Source organism: Lonchura striata, chromosome 7 (genome assembly GCF_050655825.1).
Source record: "Lonchura striata isolate lonStrDom1 chromosome 7, ASM5065582v1, whole genome shotgun sequence".
Lineage (NCBI taxonomy): Eukaryota > Metazoa > Chordata > Aves > Passeriformes > Estrildidae > Lonchura > Lonchura striata.
Genome location: NC_140709.1, coordinates 36,838,895 through 36,857,281, shown reverse-complemented (window position 1 = coordinate 36,857,281; position 18,387 = coordinate 36,838,895). Strand labels below are relative to the sequence as shown.

Sequence of the window (18,387 nt, the reverse complement as noted above, 5' to 3'; positions counted from 1 at the left end):
GAGGGTTTATTTCTAATTTTTTTCTTTAAAATACCAAAACCCTCTCTTCAGAATACCAGGACTGACAAGGTTTGCGTTCCAGTATTGCAACACAGGTGTTCTCTGTTTCAGACTGTAAATATTTATCTCTTGTCAAAGCAGAGCAGTAACTATTGGGAACTGATCTGGCATGTGAAAAGGTTTTCCTTAAGGAATTTGTTTCCTTTTATTTACAGTGTTATCATATATTTAAATTCCAGGGCCTCAGCATATAGCTCTGAGGCTCCTTCCTAGCACTGGCAGCTAAAATGGGAATTATGGCAGCCTCAGGATAGGGATAAGGGAGTTCTGAGCATATGCTGGAGCCAGCCAGCAAAGTGTGGCTGTGAAACCCAGGCAAAGACAGGCCAGGTCCTGGTGTTCTCCTGCCAGGGCTGTGCTGGGACTGGCTGCGATGGAAGGGCATGGACTGAGCACAGGTGTTCCCTGGGCTGGCCATTCCCAGCTGCTGGGCTGTTCCCTTCTCCCTCGGCTCTTTTCTCCTGGAGCAGGCCCTCTCAGCCCATGTCTCTGCTTCTCCTCCTGCCAGCAAACCTGCTTTGTTATAACCTTCCTGCAGCACTGGGAGCTTTCTCCCGTCACCTCCTGTTGGATTGTTCTCTGCTGTGTTTGCCACACGTTTGGGGATGGGTTCCTGCTCCTGGGAATTCCTGAGGCCTCCCTGCTGGCTGCAGGTCCTGCTCCTGGAGGGCTGGAGCCTGCTTTCATCTCCCTGCAGTGCCTGGCATTGCTGGGGAGATTGTTATTGTGCCACACGTGGGAGGCTTATTCAGCCTGCAAAGGTCTGGGTTTTATTTTTTACATCTCCCTAGCTTCTGTACATGCTTATTTTGTGATGCTGTCAGTTGCTTGAAGTTCTCAGTGTCAGGGTCACTTGGCAAGACCCCAGCAGAGTGAAAGTCCTTTTTTCCCTAGCCCGGCTGCTGAAGAAAAGGTCTGGAATGCGTGAAGCCGAGTTTTCAAGGTTGTTTATTTTTTCTTATATATTTTTTCTATAATAGTTTCTCTCTGACCTGCCGAGGTCCAGCTAGTACAGAAGTCACAGCAGTCTCCTCCGAGCCCCAGGCGTCTCCCACATTATATACTCAAAATTATGTGTACCATGTTTACAGTTCCTGTACCAACACCTAAAATCTGTGTTGGACAGTGTGTCCCTATCCTAGACCAATAGAGAAGTGTCACCATCACACCAAGACAGAGAGGACAAGGAGAAGGAAGAAAAGGCCAGGGCATGCCCAGATTCCTCCATCTTATACCCCTGAATTGCATTCTAAAAAATCCCAAAATTCTACTTTTCTACCCTTTGCCAATTCCACTATTACACTACTCAAACCCTTTTGGCTTGTAATTCTTCATATAAGGTTGGCAGCCTCTCTCATGGGCTAAAATCGAAGCCACAGGTGTTTCTGACTTGCTGCCAAAGTCCCTGAGCCCCTTGCCAGGGTCTGGAGGCATCTGGGGCAGCCAGAGGGATGCTCTGGACTCTGACATAGACACGCGATATTCTTGTCTGTGTGCTGTAGTCTCAGAAGAGCAGCCAAGGGCTGTTGAGGAGGGCTGCACATTGTACTGTTTTACCTTTGTTAGGGAACAGCCTCATCAAATGGAATTAGTTATTGAAGCTGAGTTCAGCCCCTGCCATGGCAGGACAGAGCTGCTTTTACTTTTGTTTAGCAATGTGCAAAATACATATCTCAGACTGGAGCCAGCACTGGCCTTTGAGCTTATTTCACTGATTCAGAGGTGGTAGGCAGATAAAATAGAGTGAAAATAAGAAGTGCTTTCTTTGCTTCTGGTGTTTGAATATACATCTATTTATTTCACATGTATATACTTCATATAAATGAGAACAAATCATGTCTATATTTAATATTTTCACGTGTCTGTATTTCTTCCTGGTGTGTCTGTACAAACCCCAAGGACAACAGATGGATGTCCAGGGAATGCCTTTATCATCTTCCGAGTTTATCATCGCTATCAGGTCACATCAACTTCAGTTCTTGCTCTGTAATCTCTGTATCCAGGGATGCACACTCAACACACCCTTTCTTTTCCTCCTCTCTGACATCTCGTGAAATTTGCTGTTTGTGGCTTCAGGGCAGCAAGCCCTGTCTTGCTTTGAGGAAAGGTTTGTGGCTGGGACTGAATGGATGCAGCTTTTCCAGGGTAGTTTATGACTTTAGTAGAGTTTTTAATAGCACTTGCAATCAGACTACTAAAAGGTAAATGGCCAAAGGTATTCATAAACACAGTGATAGTCAGATTGGAGACTTTGAATAGAAAGCCTTGTTCAGGATTTCCTGGAGTGAGAAGTAAAGCTGTCTTGGTCAAAGGGAGCTGCTCCGTGTGGATTCAGAGCTGGCCTTATCTCTCTTGTTTAATGCGATATATTTTAGCAGAATCAAAGTTGGTTCTGAGTGTTACTGGTAGAAATGGCCGTTTGTTTGCATATTTACTGGCTTCTGGGAGTCTAGGTATGTTAGCAGCCTCTGCTCCTTTTCACTCGATCTTATATCAGGAAAAAATTCCTGCAATCTCCTTTACCACCCCCCCACCCAAGTGTGCTTTGCGTGCCGAGTGCTCTGAGGTAATGGGACTCATGTTTGCTCTGTAGTGGCCCTGCGATTTGCTTGAATGTAAAACTGGTGCCGAAATGTAAATGTTCAGCTGCCTGACCTCCCGAGGAGGTGTTTGTCTGTCAGAGTGTGCTGAGGCTGTGCATGATCTCCCTCAGGAAGGGGCTGCACTTGGCTGGAGGTGGCGGCAGGCATTGGTTGTCAGGCCATTTTTTCCCCTCTGCCGTAATGTAATTTATTAATCATTATGTTAATAGAAACACAGAATCATTTAGGTTGAAAAAGTTCAATAAGATCATCAAATCCAACAGTTCCCCCAGCACTGCCATTAACCCATGTCCCAAGTGCTACATCCACGTGGCTTTTAAATCCCAGGGATGGGGTCTCCACCACTGCCCAGGGACTGACAACTCTCTCCATACAGAAGTTTTTCTAAATACCCAACATTAACCTCCCCTGGCACAACCTGAGGCTGTTTCTTCCTGTCCTGTCACTTGTTGCCATGGGGAAAACACCAACCCTACCTCAGTACAACTTCCTGCAAGGTACAAGATGGATCCTGATTAATGCTTATACTTAGAGTCTTTGGATTTGTTTTGTTTTCACCTTGTATTCTTTCCTGGTTCATTTATTTCAGAGTATCCCAAGCAGCAGGTGATAAGGTGAGAGGAGATCTGCAGAGCAGAGCTTTGGTGACTAATGGCAGCTTATCTTGAAAGCCCAGCAATTCCTCCTGGTGCAGAAGCTGCAGCTGTTAGCCAGAAGTTACAGGAGGAGATTTAGGAGCATGCAAAGGTGCAAAATCCCGAGCTACAGGAAAGTGAATAAAAGACACCCCCCCCCCCCAACTCCAAGGTTGGCCTTTGATGTTTTTAAAGGCTGAAGATGTGCAAAAGCAGGTGTAAATTACTTTGCTTCATTCTCACCCTGAAAGAGGAGGCAGTTGCAGGAAGGAGTATTCTGTCTGCGTTATTTAGTGTGGAAAGCCGTAAAGGCCTTGGAGGTGTTGGTGAATGAGAAGCTCTGCAGACCAGAAATCCCAAATCCCGGGCTGCATCCAAAAACTGTGACCAGCAGGGAAGGGGGGGATTCTGCCCCACTCAGGTGAGACCCCACCTGCAGGGCTGTCCCAGCCCTGGGGCCCAGCACAGGAAGGACCTGGAGCTGCTGGAGAGAGTCTAGAGGAGGCCATGGAACTCCTCCAGGGCTGGAGCCCCTCTGCTCTGGAGCCAGGCTGGAGAGCTGGGGGTGCTCACCTGGAGAGGAGAAGCTCCAGGGAGAGCTCAGAGCCCCTGCCAGGGCCTAAAGGGGCTCCAGGAGAGTTGGAGAGGGACTGGGGACAAGGCATGGAGGGACAGGACACAGGGAATGGCTTCCCACTGCCAGAGGGCAGGGATGGATGGGATATTGGGCAGGAATTGTTCCCTGGGAGGGTGGGCAGGCCCTGGCACAGGGTGCTCAGAGCAGCTGTGGCTGCCCCTGGATCCCTGGAAGTGCCCAAGGCCAGGCTGGGTGGGGTTGGAGCCACCTGGGATAGTGGAAGTTGTCCCTGCCCATGGCAGAGGTAGAATGGGATGGGCTTTGAGGTCCCTTCAAACCCAAACCCTAAGTTAGGGCTCTAAGCCTTCCTTGAGGACACAGAGTTGAAATCCCTTTCTCACTGGTGACTGGCAGTATTGTAAAACATACCTTAAAAAGTCCCCATGGCGGATACTTTGTCAGTCCAACATTTTATGTGGTTTTACAGTCCAGTTTTCTTACTGCCAAGAACAATTCCAGTTTGCCTTGCTATGTTCGCATTGTTCAAACAGGCAAAATGGGCCACATAAAATGTAAATCCTAAAGTAAATGGAGCTCTTCTTTCACACTGAGTTCAAGAACCACTGTGATGTTGGGAGCAGCACCTGGAAAGTGATTTCCCAAAAGTTCGCTGGCCTTTGTCAAGGTAACCTGCAGGTAGTTCTTTAAAGAGTTTTGCTCCTCTTTGGTTTTGATGGTGTTGTAAAACGTAAATATAAAATAAACAACCTGAAACCTCCTCGAGTCTGAGTGGTGCCAGTTGTTCCTTCCTTGCCTTTCCTGCTTGTCAGCTTTTAAGACTGGAATATTTGCCTGAAGATTCTAGTTTTCATTAAAGAATGATGCTGGTCATGAGAAATGTGACCCTGTTCAGAGGGGTACAGCAGAGGAGCTTACAGGTTTGTGGCGACTTACTTGGTTTTCTATCCTGGCTGTGGCTGGAAAATGTTAATTGTGATTTAAAACTGAAAATGGTGGAGCCCTCATGAATATAAAACTATATATTTATTTCAGCTTCCCTTGGGGATTCCTGCCCCTTCAGTTATCAGCAGTTTGGGACTTGGAGTCTCAGCAGCTTTGGCAGAGGAGCCAGCACTGAGCAGAATGCCCAGGACTGCCTTGTGATCATCCCTGAGGGATGATCCCATCAGCAGAGGGATGCTGTGAATGGTTACAGGTTTTCCCAACAAATAAATTATATTGCACTTTAAAGGCAAAGTTGTGAATTCTTGCTTTCTGTTTGGTGCATTATCCTTCATGCCTGTATGTAAAATTTGGATTTAGATAGAGATCCTTTGAATAAGATACACAAGGCACTCATAGGCTGTAAGACATTTTTCTTTGCTCTAGGAAAACAGGCTCTTTAAAGGGAGAAATGGCAGAGTGGCACCACACGTTGGGGTTCGGATGAGGTGCTCTTTCAAACCCAAACCATTCTGGTATTCCATGATCCTGTGCTGTTCTTTGGGACTGGGGTCTGGCTGCTGGGGTGGCTGTGGGAAGGGGCAGTGTTTTGGTATCATTATTAGCATTCAGTGCCGGACAGGAGGGATAAAACACGGCAAAATGTAAACTTAGGAGCCTGTGATGAGGTCCCAAAGCTTTTGTGGGTGAGGGTGTGCTGTGCCCGATGAGCTGGCCACCAGCCAAGGCTGAGGGTGCTCGCCTGAGCTCTGCACACATTCCTGCAGTGGGTTGGGAAGCACAGCCCGGGTCTGGGGTGGCAGAGTTATGGAATACTAAGGGACAGGAGTGACATGGGATATCCTCAAACAAAATGCTGGAGGCAGTAACTGAGGCATGGAAGAATGTAACAAACACCGAACTGAAGTGGCTGCTCCAGAAAGAGTGACTGGACGAGGCTCCGTGAGCAGGTGTGGAGAGGGACTCCTCTGCTCAGGAGGAAGGTGAGCTCATGCAGGACCAAGAGGTGATCCCAGCCAGCCTCTGGAGCAGGGGAACAGTCCAGGGGAATTTTGCATGGCACCGTGTGGCTCCTGGCTGGTTTGATGTGCTGGCAGAGGCTCTGCTGCAGATGAGCAGGCACAGAGTGCTGTGATCTGTGCCTGTGTCACTGTTTTGCAGCCGACAGCAGAGGGGCTGAATGTCCACTCCACGGCGACGCACCATGTTGTGGAGACTTTGGGGCATGTTTCTTTCCCAGAGCATGCCAAAGGTCAGGACTGCCAAAGCCACGGGGACAGTAGGTGGGAATGGCAGCAAGGTTAACAAGGGGCACTGGAGAGCAGCACAAAGCTTCTGGATCAAACAGGCCCTTCCAGAAAAAGACTTGAGGAAATGTCTCACCAGGCAAAAGAACTGCATGAGTTGGGTGGCAGGCTTGCTTGAGTGTTCAGACCAAATTGTTTTCTCCTGGTAATCAGATAGCATTCAATTAAAAAAAAAAAAAAGAGAACTAGGCTGACCTTAAACAATGTTTGTTCTTTAAAAAAAGTCAATATTCTTTTTCCAAATTAATGAAAGTAATTAACAGTGATTGATGACACATGTACTCAGCTATTTTATGTTGGGAGACCAGATGGGTTAGGCACAGCTAGTGACCAGTAATTCTGATTCTTTGTCAGAAGGAACAAGAAGTTCAGATGTGGCTGGAACAGCTCAAGTACGTGAATAGAAAAGGTAAATGTTTTTCTCTCTGCCTTTGCCTACCTGAGGAGCTGAAAAACAACCCCAGGTAAAGAATTGCTTTCAGCCAGTGAGGTGAACTCCCTGTCTGCTGGCCACACAGCCTCTTCCTGGTACTGAAAATGTTGCTGAGGGGATTCTGATTAAAAATAATAGGGAATTACAGAAGAGATTGGGTCAGAAGGGACCTGAAGACTATTTAGTTCCACACCCCTGCCATGGGCAGGGCTGCCCCTCACTGGTTCAGGTTCCAGCCTGGCCTCAATTATTCCATTTTTAATCACTTCCCAGCCAAGCGTTTAAAAGGAAATTTGATTTTTCTGCTCCTGAGTGTGTGTAGTGAGAGTGATCTGCAAGGCAGGGATGAAGAAACAGGATAAACTCCCAGTCTGCATTCACCTTCTGTCAAGCACTACTTTCAGCTATCTGATTTGGATTCCTTCAAATGTGGAAATAGTAGGATGGAGGAAAGACATGGAATTGGGAAAGAAGAGGGCCTCAGAAAAAGCCAAGATGGTAGATTTTTATAGGTAGCTCTGCCCAATTTGTACCGACTCCTGCGAGGCTCTGGTAGCAGCTGGAACAGGCTCCTGAGGCAGACTTTTATCCTTTCTCCCTCCCACACGGATCCATCTGTGAGACTGCTTGTTCTTGCTGCTCTTGCTGAGAAACTGGATTGAGCTCAGAAGCATCCTGCTCTTTCAGACCCTCTGCCAGAGTCTTGCTAGTCAAGGAGGGCTCTGTATTCCTGCAGATTTGCACAGTCCCAGGTTTCAAACAGTCACTTGCGTTTCTGAATCTGCAGCTCTTCCTGCTCAACTCTGAAAAAAATGATTTCCAAGCTGTTGGCTACTTTAAATTGGGGCTCCCATGCAGTGAACATGAGGTGGTATTTCCAGATTTGCTTGGAAACTTTTGTTCAGAGTTTTGGGTGACACTTGGGAGGATTTAGGTTCGTTCCTCATGCACTTAGTTGTTCCCAAAGTGGTTTTGCGTCTCTGCGTATTGGGATACCTGCAGTGGTTTCAACATCAATACTTGTCAAGGTCTAAAAACTGCTGAGAGATCTGCCCAGTGGTATTGCTGTGAATCATGTGGATACTCCTGTGTGTTCCTAGCAAGGAAGGAGAAAGGGCACAAAACTTTGGTGGTTTTGGGTATCTACCAGAAGATTTTTCTTTCTAGGCTGTGGAGGCACCTTTGGTTTTCAGAGCAGCTGTAAGTGCTGGTCTGGGTGGTGATTTGCAAAAGTGTCTGTGCAAGGTACCACGAGGGATTTTGTCAGTTTGAAACTTAGTGAGGAAAATACTGCCAGGGACAAGCTCAATAATGTCAGTTTTGTGTTAATTTAACATAGAAATGGGTGAAGGGTGTTTTCACTTTCACTGAGATACCATGTTTTCAGTTTGGGCTGATGTCTCAGTGCTTGACTTCCAGAGGTGAAGTGCAGCGCTGCCACCAGAGATCAGTCTGAACGCCTGACTTGGAGACCCAACTGAAAAGAGCCTGGGAAAAGCAGCTTTACTCAGGGAATCTGTGTGCCCTGGAAATCCAGTTGTGGAGCATTCCTTGAAAATAAGAAGGGAAAGGACAGGAAACTATAAAAAGTGTTTTCCTTGATTATTTCTGTAGAGAATTTCTGTTGCATGTAATTAATTATTTCCACCTAGGCTTTACCCTTCTATAGCTGTGGATTAGTTCCATGTTAATAAAGCAGCTCATAATTAGTTAATACTGTCTTGCCATTTGTGGCTGTTCATTTTGTTTCTGACAGGGACTTCAGTGCGTGTGTAGCACTGCTTATATTGCAGGGACTTGGTTATGGAATAATGGCAGGATTGCTCCCAGGGACTATCCAGGAAGGCACTGCAGTGCCTGGATAAACCGGGGAGGTTTGGAGCAGATGTTGGTTAGTCCTGAAATCTTGGTGCACACACGCTGTAATTTCACATGTAGGACAAATGTGCCCAGAGATGGAATCCCTGATGGTGTCACTACACAGAACCTATCAGAGGTCACAGTGTTTGGTGTGAGCAGCAAATCTTCACCGTGTGTGTCAGCTAGAGAGTGGAAGTTGCAGGGAGAGATGGAAGCACAATGTTTGTTCAGCTCTGGGCTGTCATGTGAGAGCCTCTTGTGATGGGAAAAGTCAGTATTTGCTAAACAAATGCACTGGGGCTGATTCCTTGAGGTGCTACCGTGTTTCTGAGGTGCTCTGTATGTTTGAATCACCATACTGAGCTTTTGATCTCAGACACAAGCACCTCTGGTTCTGGTGCTGCAGAGCAACGACACGTCTGGCAAAGATGGGATGTCCTGGAAAAGAGGGCTGGACTGGTCAGTCTGGATCCTCCTTGCTGGGGCACGTTTGTCCCTGGTGTTCCCTTGGAGAGGAGCTCTTGGGAACAACTGGATTAGGTTGGGTTTCATGTTTAATTGTTGCTTACACAGTTTTAACTCTAGTGTAGGCTTCGGTGCTCACACTGCTTGTGCTCCCTGTCCCCCTTCCATGAGGATTCCTGAACTTTGTGTCAACACTTCCACTTGCCAGCATTTCCCTTAACTTCTGAGTTCAGGTGTGGAAACTGGAAAGAATCTGATATCTGATTTCAGTGTAATATAGAAAGTTTTACAGAGCAAAATTTATATTTTGTGAGATGGGGCTGTCACATCTGTGTGGGACAATGCAGAGCTGAGTTGGTTTATTGACTGTAGGTTGATGTCCAGGTGAGATTTTAAGGTCTTTAAAAGTACTTGATTGCCACGTTCTCAAGCAGCATCCAAGAGGATGTACTTTGGGAGGCTTTTCACAACAGGACATGCACATGGTGACACTTCTCAAACAGTGACTTGTCTCATGGGTTTCCTGGCCTCATGCACTTGGTGTTTGTCCTCTTTCATAAGAAATTTGTCAATTTGCTTTTGGAATTCTGAGAACTCTTGCTTTTTCCAGCACCACAAGTCAAAGTTTCTCAGTGCAGCTAAGGAGGAGCAGGTAATGCATAAAGCACACTTCAAAATGGGCTTTTTCTAAATTGTGGATACTTCCCTTCCTCCTGGGTCCACTCAGCTTCACACCCAGCAAAAGTAGGAGAAAAAAGTTCTATCTCTGATAGCAGTAGATGGAAAGCTGAATGATCAGTGATTTTTCTGTGTTAATAATGATACTGCATCACTGTGATATCTTTAAGTCACCTTTGTCTGGGCTGCAGGTTTATTATAATCTGCTTCACCTGCATGAGAAATTTGTACCACACCTCTCTGATGGTTTTCTTGCCCTTTTGAAACTCTTACACTGTGTACTTGGAAAAGGAAGGGGAATGTCCAGATCTGCACAAAATCTGCGTGGTTTTGGAGGAACTAGGCTAACACAGCAGCATATTTTTATTTTTATTTTTTATTTTTATTTTTAGTTTTAGTTTTTAGTTTTATTTGTTGTTATTCCATGGTAATCCAGTTGCTCTTCTGGCCACAGTTGAGCATTAAGCTGATATTAGATTTTACAGTGTCACCTGCTATTCTCACAGTGTGTGTTTAGAGACAGAAAACTGCTTAGAGACTCCAAACTCTTTGAGGGGGGTGTCTGATGGTGTTTGAAATTTGCAAATATATTTCCTGGAAGAGGTCTGAGTGTTGCTGGAACCATAGGAAAAGCAGCACTTCTGGGCAGTGGGTAGTGCTTGTGAAAGCTGCTCTCCTGAGAGTGATCCAGTGAAGCTGTATTCTGCTGGAGAAACAGTTGAGGGGATGTTGTCTCAGGGCTATGGGGGTCCTAGGGACTGCTGCCACTCTTTTTGTCACCTTGCAAAGTGGTGGCTGGGAAATGGTGGTCCCTAGAGGGGAGGTGACCTCAGGAGGCTGTTTCACATTTGCTCTGCTCTAAATAAAGCAGCTTGGCCTAGTGGAAGGTGTCCCTGCCCATGCCAGGGGTTTGAAGTGAGGTGGGCTTTGAGGTCCCTTCCAGCCTAAGCCATTCCATCATCCTGTATAAAGATGCAGTAAATCTCCCGTGGTCACAGTAAATTGTTTCCAGGCACTTCTGAGCCTCTTCCTTCCCTCCTCTTTTCATGTATGGATCCTGTATTGGCAGTATTTTATAAACAAACCTGAGAAGCAAAGGCAGCTTTCCCCCTCTCTGGTTAAAGTGCAGGATCTGTTGTCAAAGGAGAGATTTAATCAATAGAGCTCTGAGAGAGGCTGTGCCTCCCTTCAGGTCGGTGTGTTTGTGTAAACCCTGGGATGTTTGCTTCTAAATGCAGCAAGGAAGGTAATTTTGGGGGAAAAAAATAATGATCTCGTAATTGGTATGTGCCAGGCCGAAGGATTGGCGGTGATACCTTTTGGAAGGTGGTGGTGTTTCCATGGCTTTTGGGCTTTTGGAGAGCAAACCTCATGGGGCTAGGGTGCTGCTAGAGGAGAGCATGGATATGGATATGGATATGGATATGGATATGGATATGGATATGGATATGGATATGGATATGGATATGGATATGGAAGGCCTAGCATCCCTTTGTTCCACTGAGTGCTCCAAGGGATGCTGGCAGCAGTGCTGCTGCTGTGTCAGAGAGAGCTGGGCCACCAGAGCTCCTGGTCCCGAGTAACCCAGCTGAGTCAGTGCTGAAACCCCAACCCCAGGCCACGATTCTTATCGGGGCTGGAGAGCAATTCAAGCTCTGAAAAACAGAGCTCTGTAAATAAAGTTCTGTGGCGACTGGCATTAGTTGTTGCTTCACATGTGGTCTTGTGATTGCACAGAAGCACATCTGGAAGGGGCTGGGAGGAGGGAGGTGAATGTTCATGCTGCCCAGAATCACAGAACCATAAAGGGTTGGAAGAGACCTTAGAGATCATCTTGTTGCAGCCTCCTGTACCTTCCACTATCCTGGGCTGCTCCAAGCCCTGTGCAGCCTGGTCTTGAACAGTGCCAGGGATGCATGCACAAGCTCCCTGGGCAACCTGTGCCAGTGTTTTACCACCCTCACAGTAAAACATTTCTTCCTAATACCTAAACACTCACTCTTTTAGTGTGAACCCATTATTCCTTGTCCCCTCACTGCAGTTCCTGATGCAGAGTCCCTCTTCAGCTTCCTCAGAGCCTCTTCAGATAATGGAATGTTGTTTTGAGGTCTCCACTCAACTTTCTCTTCTCCAGGCTAGACAGCCTCATCTTTCTCAGCCTGTCTTTGTAGGGGAGCTGCTCCAAGCTTCCTATAAAGAAATAATTATTGAGGCAGAACTGTAAAATTCTTATGTAAAAAAAAAAAAAAAGAAAAAAGAAAAAAGAAAAAAAAGCTTTCTGTTGGGGTAAGAGAAGATCTGAAATTACTTTAAATCCAGGGAATGTGCCTTGCGAGGGTTAGTGGTTTGCTGAGGCACCAAACCAGGGAGAAGTGAGGCACTTTGGCTGGGGCTGCAGCCCCTCTGTCTGTCCTGCAGGAACAGAGGCTCATTTGAGGCTGTGACGAGGTGACAGCACTCTCAGACCATGGCCACCCTCTGATCAGGGATGTGATGAGGATACAGCTTCTGATGCACCAGCCCCCGTGGTTTAGGGAGCCTGTGCTCTCAGGTATGCCCTGCTAGAAGCAAGCTGAAATAAACAGGCATTAAGTGGTTCCTTTTGCTCCTGTTCCTGAAATTTTTAAATCCAGCAGTGACCAGACTCTGAAAATTCTCCTGTAAGGCAGGAAGCGTGATGATGCCAGTGCTGGTTAAATAATGTTTGACAAACCTGCTTGTTTGAGCCCACAGTTCTGCTGGAAGCTTGCTCCAGTGCCACCCGCTGTCCTGTCCCTGGCTGCTCTCCCAAGCCCTTCCTTTGCTCAGTGCCCAGGGATGTGCCAAACCTGGCATGGTGCCTGTGGCCCTGCTTGCTGTCTGCCAGGCCAGTTCCCGTGGCCCGCAGGTGATCATGGGGCTCGTGGCATGCTCTGGCTGGCTGTGCCCATCTCTGCTCCAGCTGGAGTCTGGTGGAACCTGAGATGCACCCCAAAAACCCAGGCTGAGCCTTGCTGTGACCCGTCTGGCCATGGCAGCGGGGGCTGAGGTGCCTCCTGTGTGTGGAGGGGCAGTGGGCAGGTGGCCCTGGGCCAGTCCCTGCCTGGGCCAGACGGGAACGTGCCTCTGGAATGATGCTCGGGGTGGACTCGCTGTTCCTCGGGACGGAGGCGATCGCCCTTGTCCTGGGGGGCACTGAGAGCAGAAGTTAAACACACTTGGGTTTTTCTTCACACTTGTTTTTCTTTTTGGTCTTATTTTTTTGTTTCTAAACGAGATAATTTGCTTAGAAAACCCTCTAGACCTCCTGATATCCGAGGCATAGGGAGAGACAGCGTTTCACTTCTTTTAATTTAAGGAGTGTTTTCTTTGAGATGGTGGCAAAAGGAAAAATTTACAGAAGAATTGTTGCAGGTGGAGGCCTGGCAGCAACTCACTGGTCTGCATGGAGATCTGTGCAAGAGCTACCTGAAAATTGCAGTCTGGGAGGAGGTGATTTGAGACGGGGCTTCTGTGTCCTGGAGAGAATAATGGAATCACAGAGTGATTGGAAGGGACTTTAAAACCCATCTCATTCCACCCACTGCCATGTGCCACTGTTCCAGGCTACTCCAAGACCCTGGCCTTGAACTCTTCCAGGGATGAGGCAGAAGTAGGAATAGATTAAACCAGCGGTGCTGTTGAATGCATTCAGTCCAGTTTCTTTGGGAAATTTTCTCTGTTCACGCTCATATTTTCCTTCTTGTGTTGGGAAAATGAGGACAGGGAGATCTGGTAACTCCCCTCCAAATCCTTCTTGTCTACAGCTGAGATGGCTTATGCTACAACAGTACCTGCTGGTTTTAATGAAAATAAATTATGTTAGTATCTTGCTAATGCCTGGTCTAAGCTGACCCAGCTCGGTTTAACAGGATGTGCTGATTAATGGGACTGGAACATCTTGAACATTCGTGATGGCTGAGACCTGCAGGGATTAGAAATGACATTTAAGTGATTTTCTCTTGAATTTGTCGCAAAACATGGAATGCATTCCAGGTCTCTAAGAATGCAAGATGGGCCGAGAGGAACTTGGAGAGTGGTGGTGATGCTGAGACACTTGGGCTGCAGAGAAACAGCCAATTAAAGGGGGTTTTTAATGAAGCACAGCAAGGAAAGGACTGTATTCAGCAGTGCCCAGGCATTTTCCTGCACATCAGGGAAATAACTTTAGAAAACCCATCCTGAGCAACTGTGCCAGTGCTGGAAGTCTCAGACCTGGTTTTGCTTCTTGGAAAGGGACACTCAAATCTGAGTGTGCTAAGAGCTCTTCCAGGAATAGCCAGCACTGCCTGAAATGCTGTGGCACAGCTGCACTGTGGACGGATGCTCCTTGTGCAAGGCAGGAGCAGTCCCCATGGCAGCTCCCATGGCAGCTCCCAGGAGCCATCTCCTGCCCCAGCGGTGCTGCAGGGCACCACTCCTTGGGAGCTGCTGCCAGAGCAGTTTGGGGTGAGCAGAGTCAGCTGGATCTGTGGGGATGGGCTGGAGCTGGCCGCTGCCAGCAGGGTGACCTCACCCCACCACTGGGTGATGCCTGGCCAGGCAGGAGGAGCTCCCCTGAGTACCCAGAAGGGGTGGATTGTTGGTTTTATGGTGTTTTATGGTGCAAAGAAAGGAAATCACCTGTGGCAGTGGGATACTCTGGGTAAAGAACACAGCTGGGCTCCATCTGGATCAGTGGCATTGGCTGGGAGCTCGTGCTGGTGGCACGGCAGAATCCCTGAGACAACCTCCCTGTAAAACAGGGATGCTCAAGAATCCCAGAATGGTTTGGGTGGAAAGGAACCTCCAAGCCCATCCTATTCCATCCCCTGCCATGGGTAGGGACACCTTCCACTATTCTAGGTTTCTCCAAGCCCAGTGGAGCCTGGCCACGGACACTTTCAAGGACAGGAAATACCTGATGTCACTTGGTATAGTGCCAAAAAAACCCAGAGCCCCCCAAAACTGAACTTGCTCAAGTTCTTTCAGTGTAAGGGTGGCTGGTCAGCATGGTTCTCAGGTGGGGTTTCTCCAAATCAGGGTATCTACTGCTTCTATACTTCCATATTTTGGGGGGCCAGGGCCGGGGGTTGCTGACTCTGTGGGTGATTTCCCCTCTGTTCTCTCTCCCTCCCGCTATTACACAGCTTCAAAATAATTGGGAATGGTGAATGTTTTTCCCCTGGGGCAGTATGGAGCTGCTTCTTAGTAATCTTCTGGAGGCTTGGGTAGAGTAGGAGTGGAATTGATTGTGTGGGTTTTTTTTTCCTTCCTGCTCCAAGACCACTTCTTGGCACTGAGGAATTTTTCTTTAGACTTCTTTTGGGAACAGATGCGTGAAGTACAGTTACCACTCATACATATGGCTTTTAAAATATGGAAGCTGTTGGACTGAAGTGGCTTCATATGGTGCTGTTGGAGGATGAGAATTAACATGGAATTTTGGGGTTCTGAGATGTGAATGTGTCGTTGGAAAGTTGTTTTCTTTAATTGTTTTTTTAAAAATAATGTTAAGTATTAATTTGCATCTTTATGGTTATTAATCAAAGTAACATTTACAACTCTGAAAATTACTCTCTCTGCAGCCCTTGATGCCTAAAATAGCACAGTAGTTTAATCTCAGGGATAAATAGGTTATATAATGTACAGTTTAAATGGCTGTTAATCTTCATTTGCTAACGCAGACATCTTTTTCTTTAATTGCAGGTTCCCATTTTAAAAGCTATTGGAGGACACTGCCACCCTCTTGGATTACTTCCCATAGGACTCAGCATGTCACTGTGCCCTGGATTTTACAAGGTGGCCATGATTTAATCCCCACTTCCCACTCCTATGTATTGGTGAAGCACTGGAGCTCTCTTGAGCTGCTCTTACTCCCGTGGGAACTGATCTATCTCCAATCCCTTCTCCCAAGGACTAGACATTGCCAGCAATGAGCTCCCAAAGCCATCCAGGTAAGGGTAAGGCCATTTGGAGTCCCAGCAGTGACCCCAGAACACAGTTTGTTGCATGAACACACCTTTTAATGATGCTGAAATGGCCATCCAGGCCCCTTCCCTTTCCTGCTTTGTCTGAAACTTGGTGTGAAGGTGGAAAGTGCTGTTGGTGTTAAAAGGAAGTTTTACCATTTCAGACTTCTGATTGTTCTAAAATTTGGGTTTCTAATCATTGCATCAGTGAAAATTGGTATTTTTTGAGTCATTAAGCAGATATTTAATTTGTTAAATCTGTGCTGATGAGCCTTAACGACATGGAGTGTACTTCCAAGGAATGGGCATGGTTCTGCTGGTGCCTGTATTGATATTTAAGGAAACTGTTGGACTTTTTAACAGGAAGGAATAGTTTTGCTCGAACAAAAGTCAATTGATCCACCTCAATGCTGTCTGGGGATTATCCCTAATGTGTCTTGTAATTTGAGGCATGATTCATCACTACGAAATTGTGTATTTCTTGTCTGTCAGAAGAATCTGTAGCTGCTCAGTTACCTGCTTCCCAGCTTAAAGGTGCCTCACACATTTATTTTTAGGGAGTCTGGGGCAACTTTTGTGTTAGGCAGAGCTTTATAAGAGGAATTTTAATTGTAATTGGGCTGTTTCAGTTTATGGTACAGAACTGGCCTGCTGGGAAGCAAATAATCCAACAACAACGAGGCACGTGGAAGGACTTATTTCACTCTGCCTCTTAGAGATTACTCTGTGACTTCAGTTTAATCAGGTTGAGGTTAACAATTAAGGCTGAAGTGCTAAAAGCTGGAGAGCAGCTCCTAAGATTTAAGGAACTGCTTGTTTGTGGGGGAAGAAATCCTGCAATAAATAGGGCTGCTGGAGTCTACAGGCAGCAGGGGTAGACCCGACCCTCTTCTCACAACTGAAATGAGTTAAGGAGTCTCTAAAATCATCAGAATTATCAAAAAGAAAAAAAAAAACAAAACTGGCCTCTGCTTCCATAATGTAGCAGTCTTAGATTTTGAAATTTGTTGGTACTGTGAGGTGCTGAGAAATGTGTGTTTGTATGAATGCAGGTGTTTACTGGAGACACGAATGCAGAGTGATATTTTTAAGGAGCTCTGTTCTTCAGATAACACATAATTGTTGTTTCAGTGTTTTCATGACTCAGGAGTGAGCCTGGCAGCTGTGGCTGCTTGCTTTTCTCTCGTTGTGGTGGTGGGGCACCTTAAACACCCACCTGCAGTCTAAACCCAACGGTGGGTATTTCTTGGCTTCTTAAGGAGCTGCTCTACAGAGGTTTGGGAAGTGGTGATGTCCTTTCTGGTTGGGCTATATGATGCTGGTTTGCCTTGCTTCCTGTCATAATTCATCACTGAACACATTCCTCCTGCCTCTTTCTGCTGCTTTGGCTCAGCGTTCCTGTAGATCCAAAAATCAGCTTGAGCTCTGTTTTTCTAACAAGCCTGTCTAGAATGGTGCTGACAATAGCGGTCTGATCAAAATGCAGGGTGTGGCAGCAGGGCAGGATGGTGCTGGATACCCATGGGCTCTTCCTGGGTGCTGGGTTCTTACTCTGGTTTTACTTCCAAGGGTTGGGTTGGAATTCTGCAGCGTTTCTTGGTGGCTTTTCACCCCAAATGTTCTTGTTGCTCGTTTCTCTTTCAAGAGTCAGTTGTATAATAAGGAGCAGAAATATTTCTCAAGCCTTGCCAAAGATGACATCTGGACTTCTCATGTCAGTTATCATAGCCATGTTGATTATACAGCTACAGGTAATTATTCCTAATGATGGGCATTGTTTAAGGGAAGGCTCTGGCTTAACTCAAGAGCCTATTAAGCCTTGCTTCAGTGGGTTCAAGCTTTCTTCTCTAATCTTCCCCAAGGCCAGCACTAATGGGATGTTTTAGGAGCCATGCCATGAAATTGTTGTGGCATAGATGAATGGAAGTGGTTTGGGTTGGGTTTTTTCTGTGCTTTTTTTGATTTTTCATTTCACTCTGCAAAGCTTTTGTGAAAAGTGTTGGGCACTGAGAGCTTCTCATCAAACAAGGTGAAAAAACACAGAGAAGATTTAAGTTAGCTAAGAAAAGTGTGACTTCTTCCCTCATCGCTGCCTCTTCTTTTGTTGTGTTTTGGATTCAGATTCTGTATGGAATAAGAAATAGCTTTTGGAGAAGAAGACTTGCCCAGGTGGGAGAAAACTTCCTGGGAGGCATCACGTGGCCTTTGGCTTTTGGCAGAGGAGTTGCTGCCTCTTCCAGTGCTGGAACAAAGCTGGAAAAAAAGACGCTCAAATTGTGCTGCGAAGTATAATTAAGACAATTAGGCTAATTAAGATAACATTTAGGATTATGACATATCTTGGGGGGTGGGGGAAAGCATGTTTAGTTTCACTCCTTAACCTGTTCACATTGGCCACAATTGAAACTTGCCTTACATAACCCGTGGTGCTTACCTTACCCAGACTGACTGAGTTGTGAGTAGGTGTGGGGTATTTTTATAGATTTTTTTAAAAATGTTTTAGGGTTTTTCCCCTCCCTTATTTACCTTAAATGATTCCTTGCAGTTGCCTTCTACCTCTCCCCTTAATTTTCAGTGGCTTGAGTTTCACTGTCGTTCGCTTCCTTAATCAGTAAAGATTGTTCTGCTGATACTAGTTATACATAAAGATTAGTTTTAAAAAACCAAAACACTTAAAGTTAATCACTCAACTGATTTGTATTTGTTTAAAGTTCACTTTCCTTTGTAAAAGCTGAAAATCTCCATGTTCAATGAAGCATTTTGTTTATGAAATGTTATCCTGCAGGAATTAACCAGTCTGAATGCAAATACTCCATCCTTTCTTCAGAGCCACTCTT

The 18,387-nt window shown here is 46.3% G+C and overlaps 1 protein-coding gene across 9 annotated transcripts in view; it reads left to right on the top strand.

Annotated features, from left to right (window-relative positions):
• HDAC4 (histone deacetylase 4) overlaps window positions 1-18,387 on the top strand; it is a 177,542-nt gene that overhangs the window by 10,728 nt on the left and 148,427 nt on the right. For all 9 annotated transcript variants that reach the window (XM_085584662.1, XM_021539610.3, XM_085584663.1 and 6 more), the window contains exon 2: window positions 15,288-15,535. In XM_085584662.1, the coding sequence (XP_085440788.1) occupies window positions 15,514-15,535 (22 nt within the window). In that variant the 5' untranslated portion in view covers window positions 15,288-15,513. The remainder of the gene's footprint in view (window positions 1-15,287; window positions 15,536-18,387) is intronic.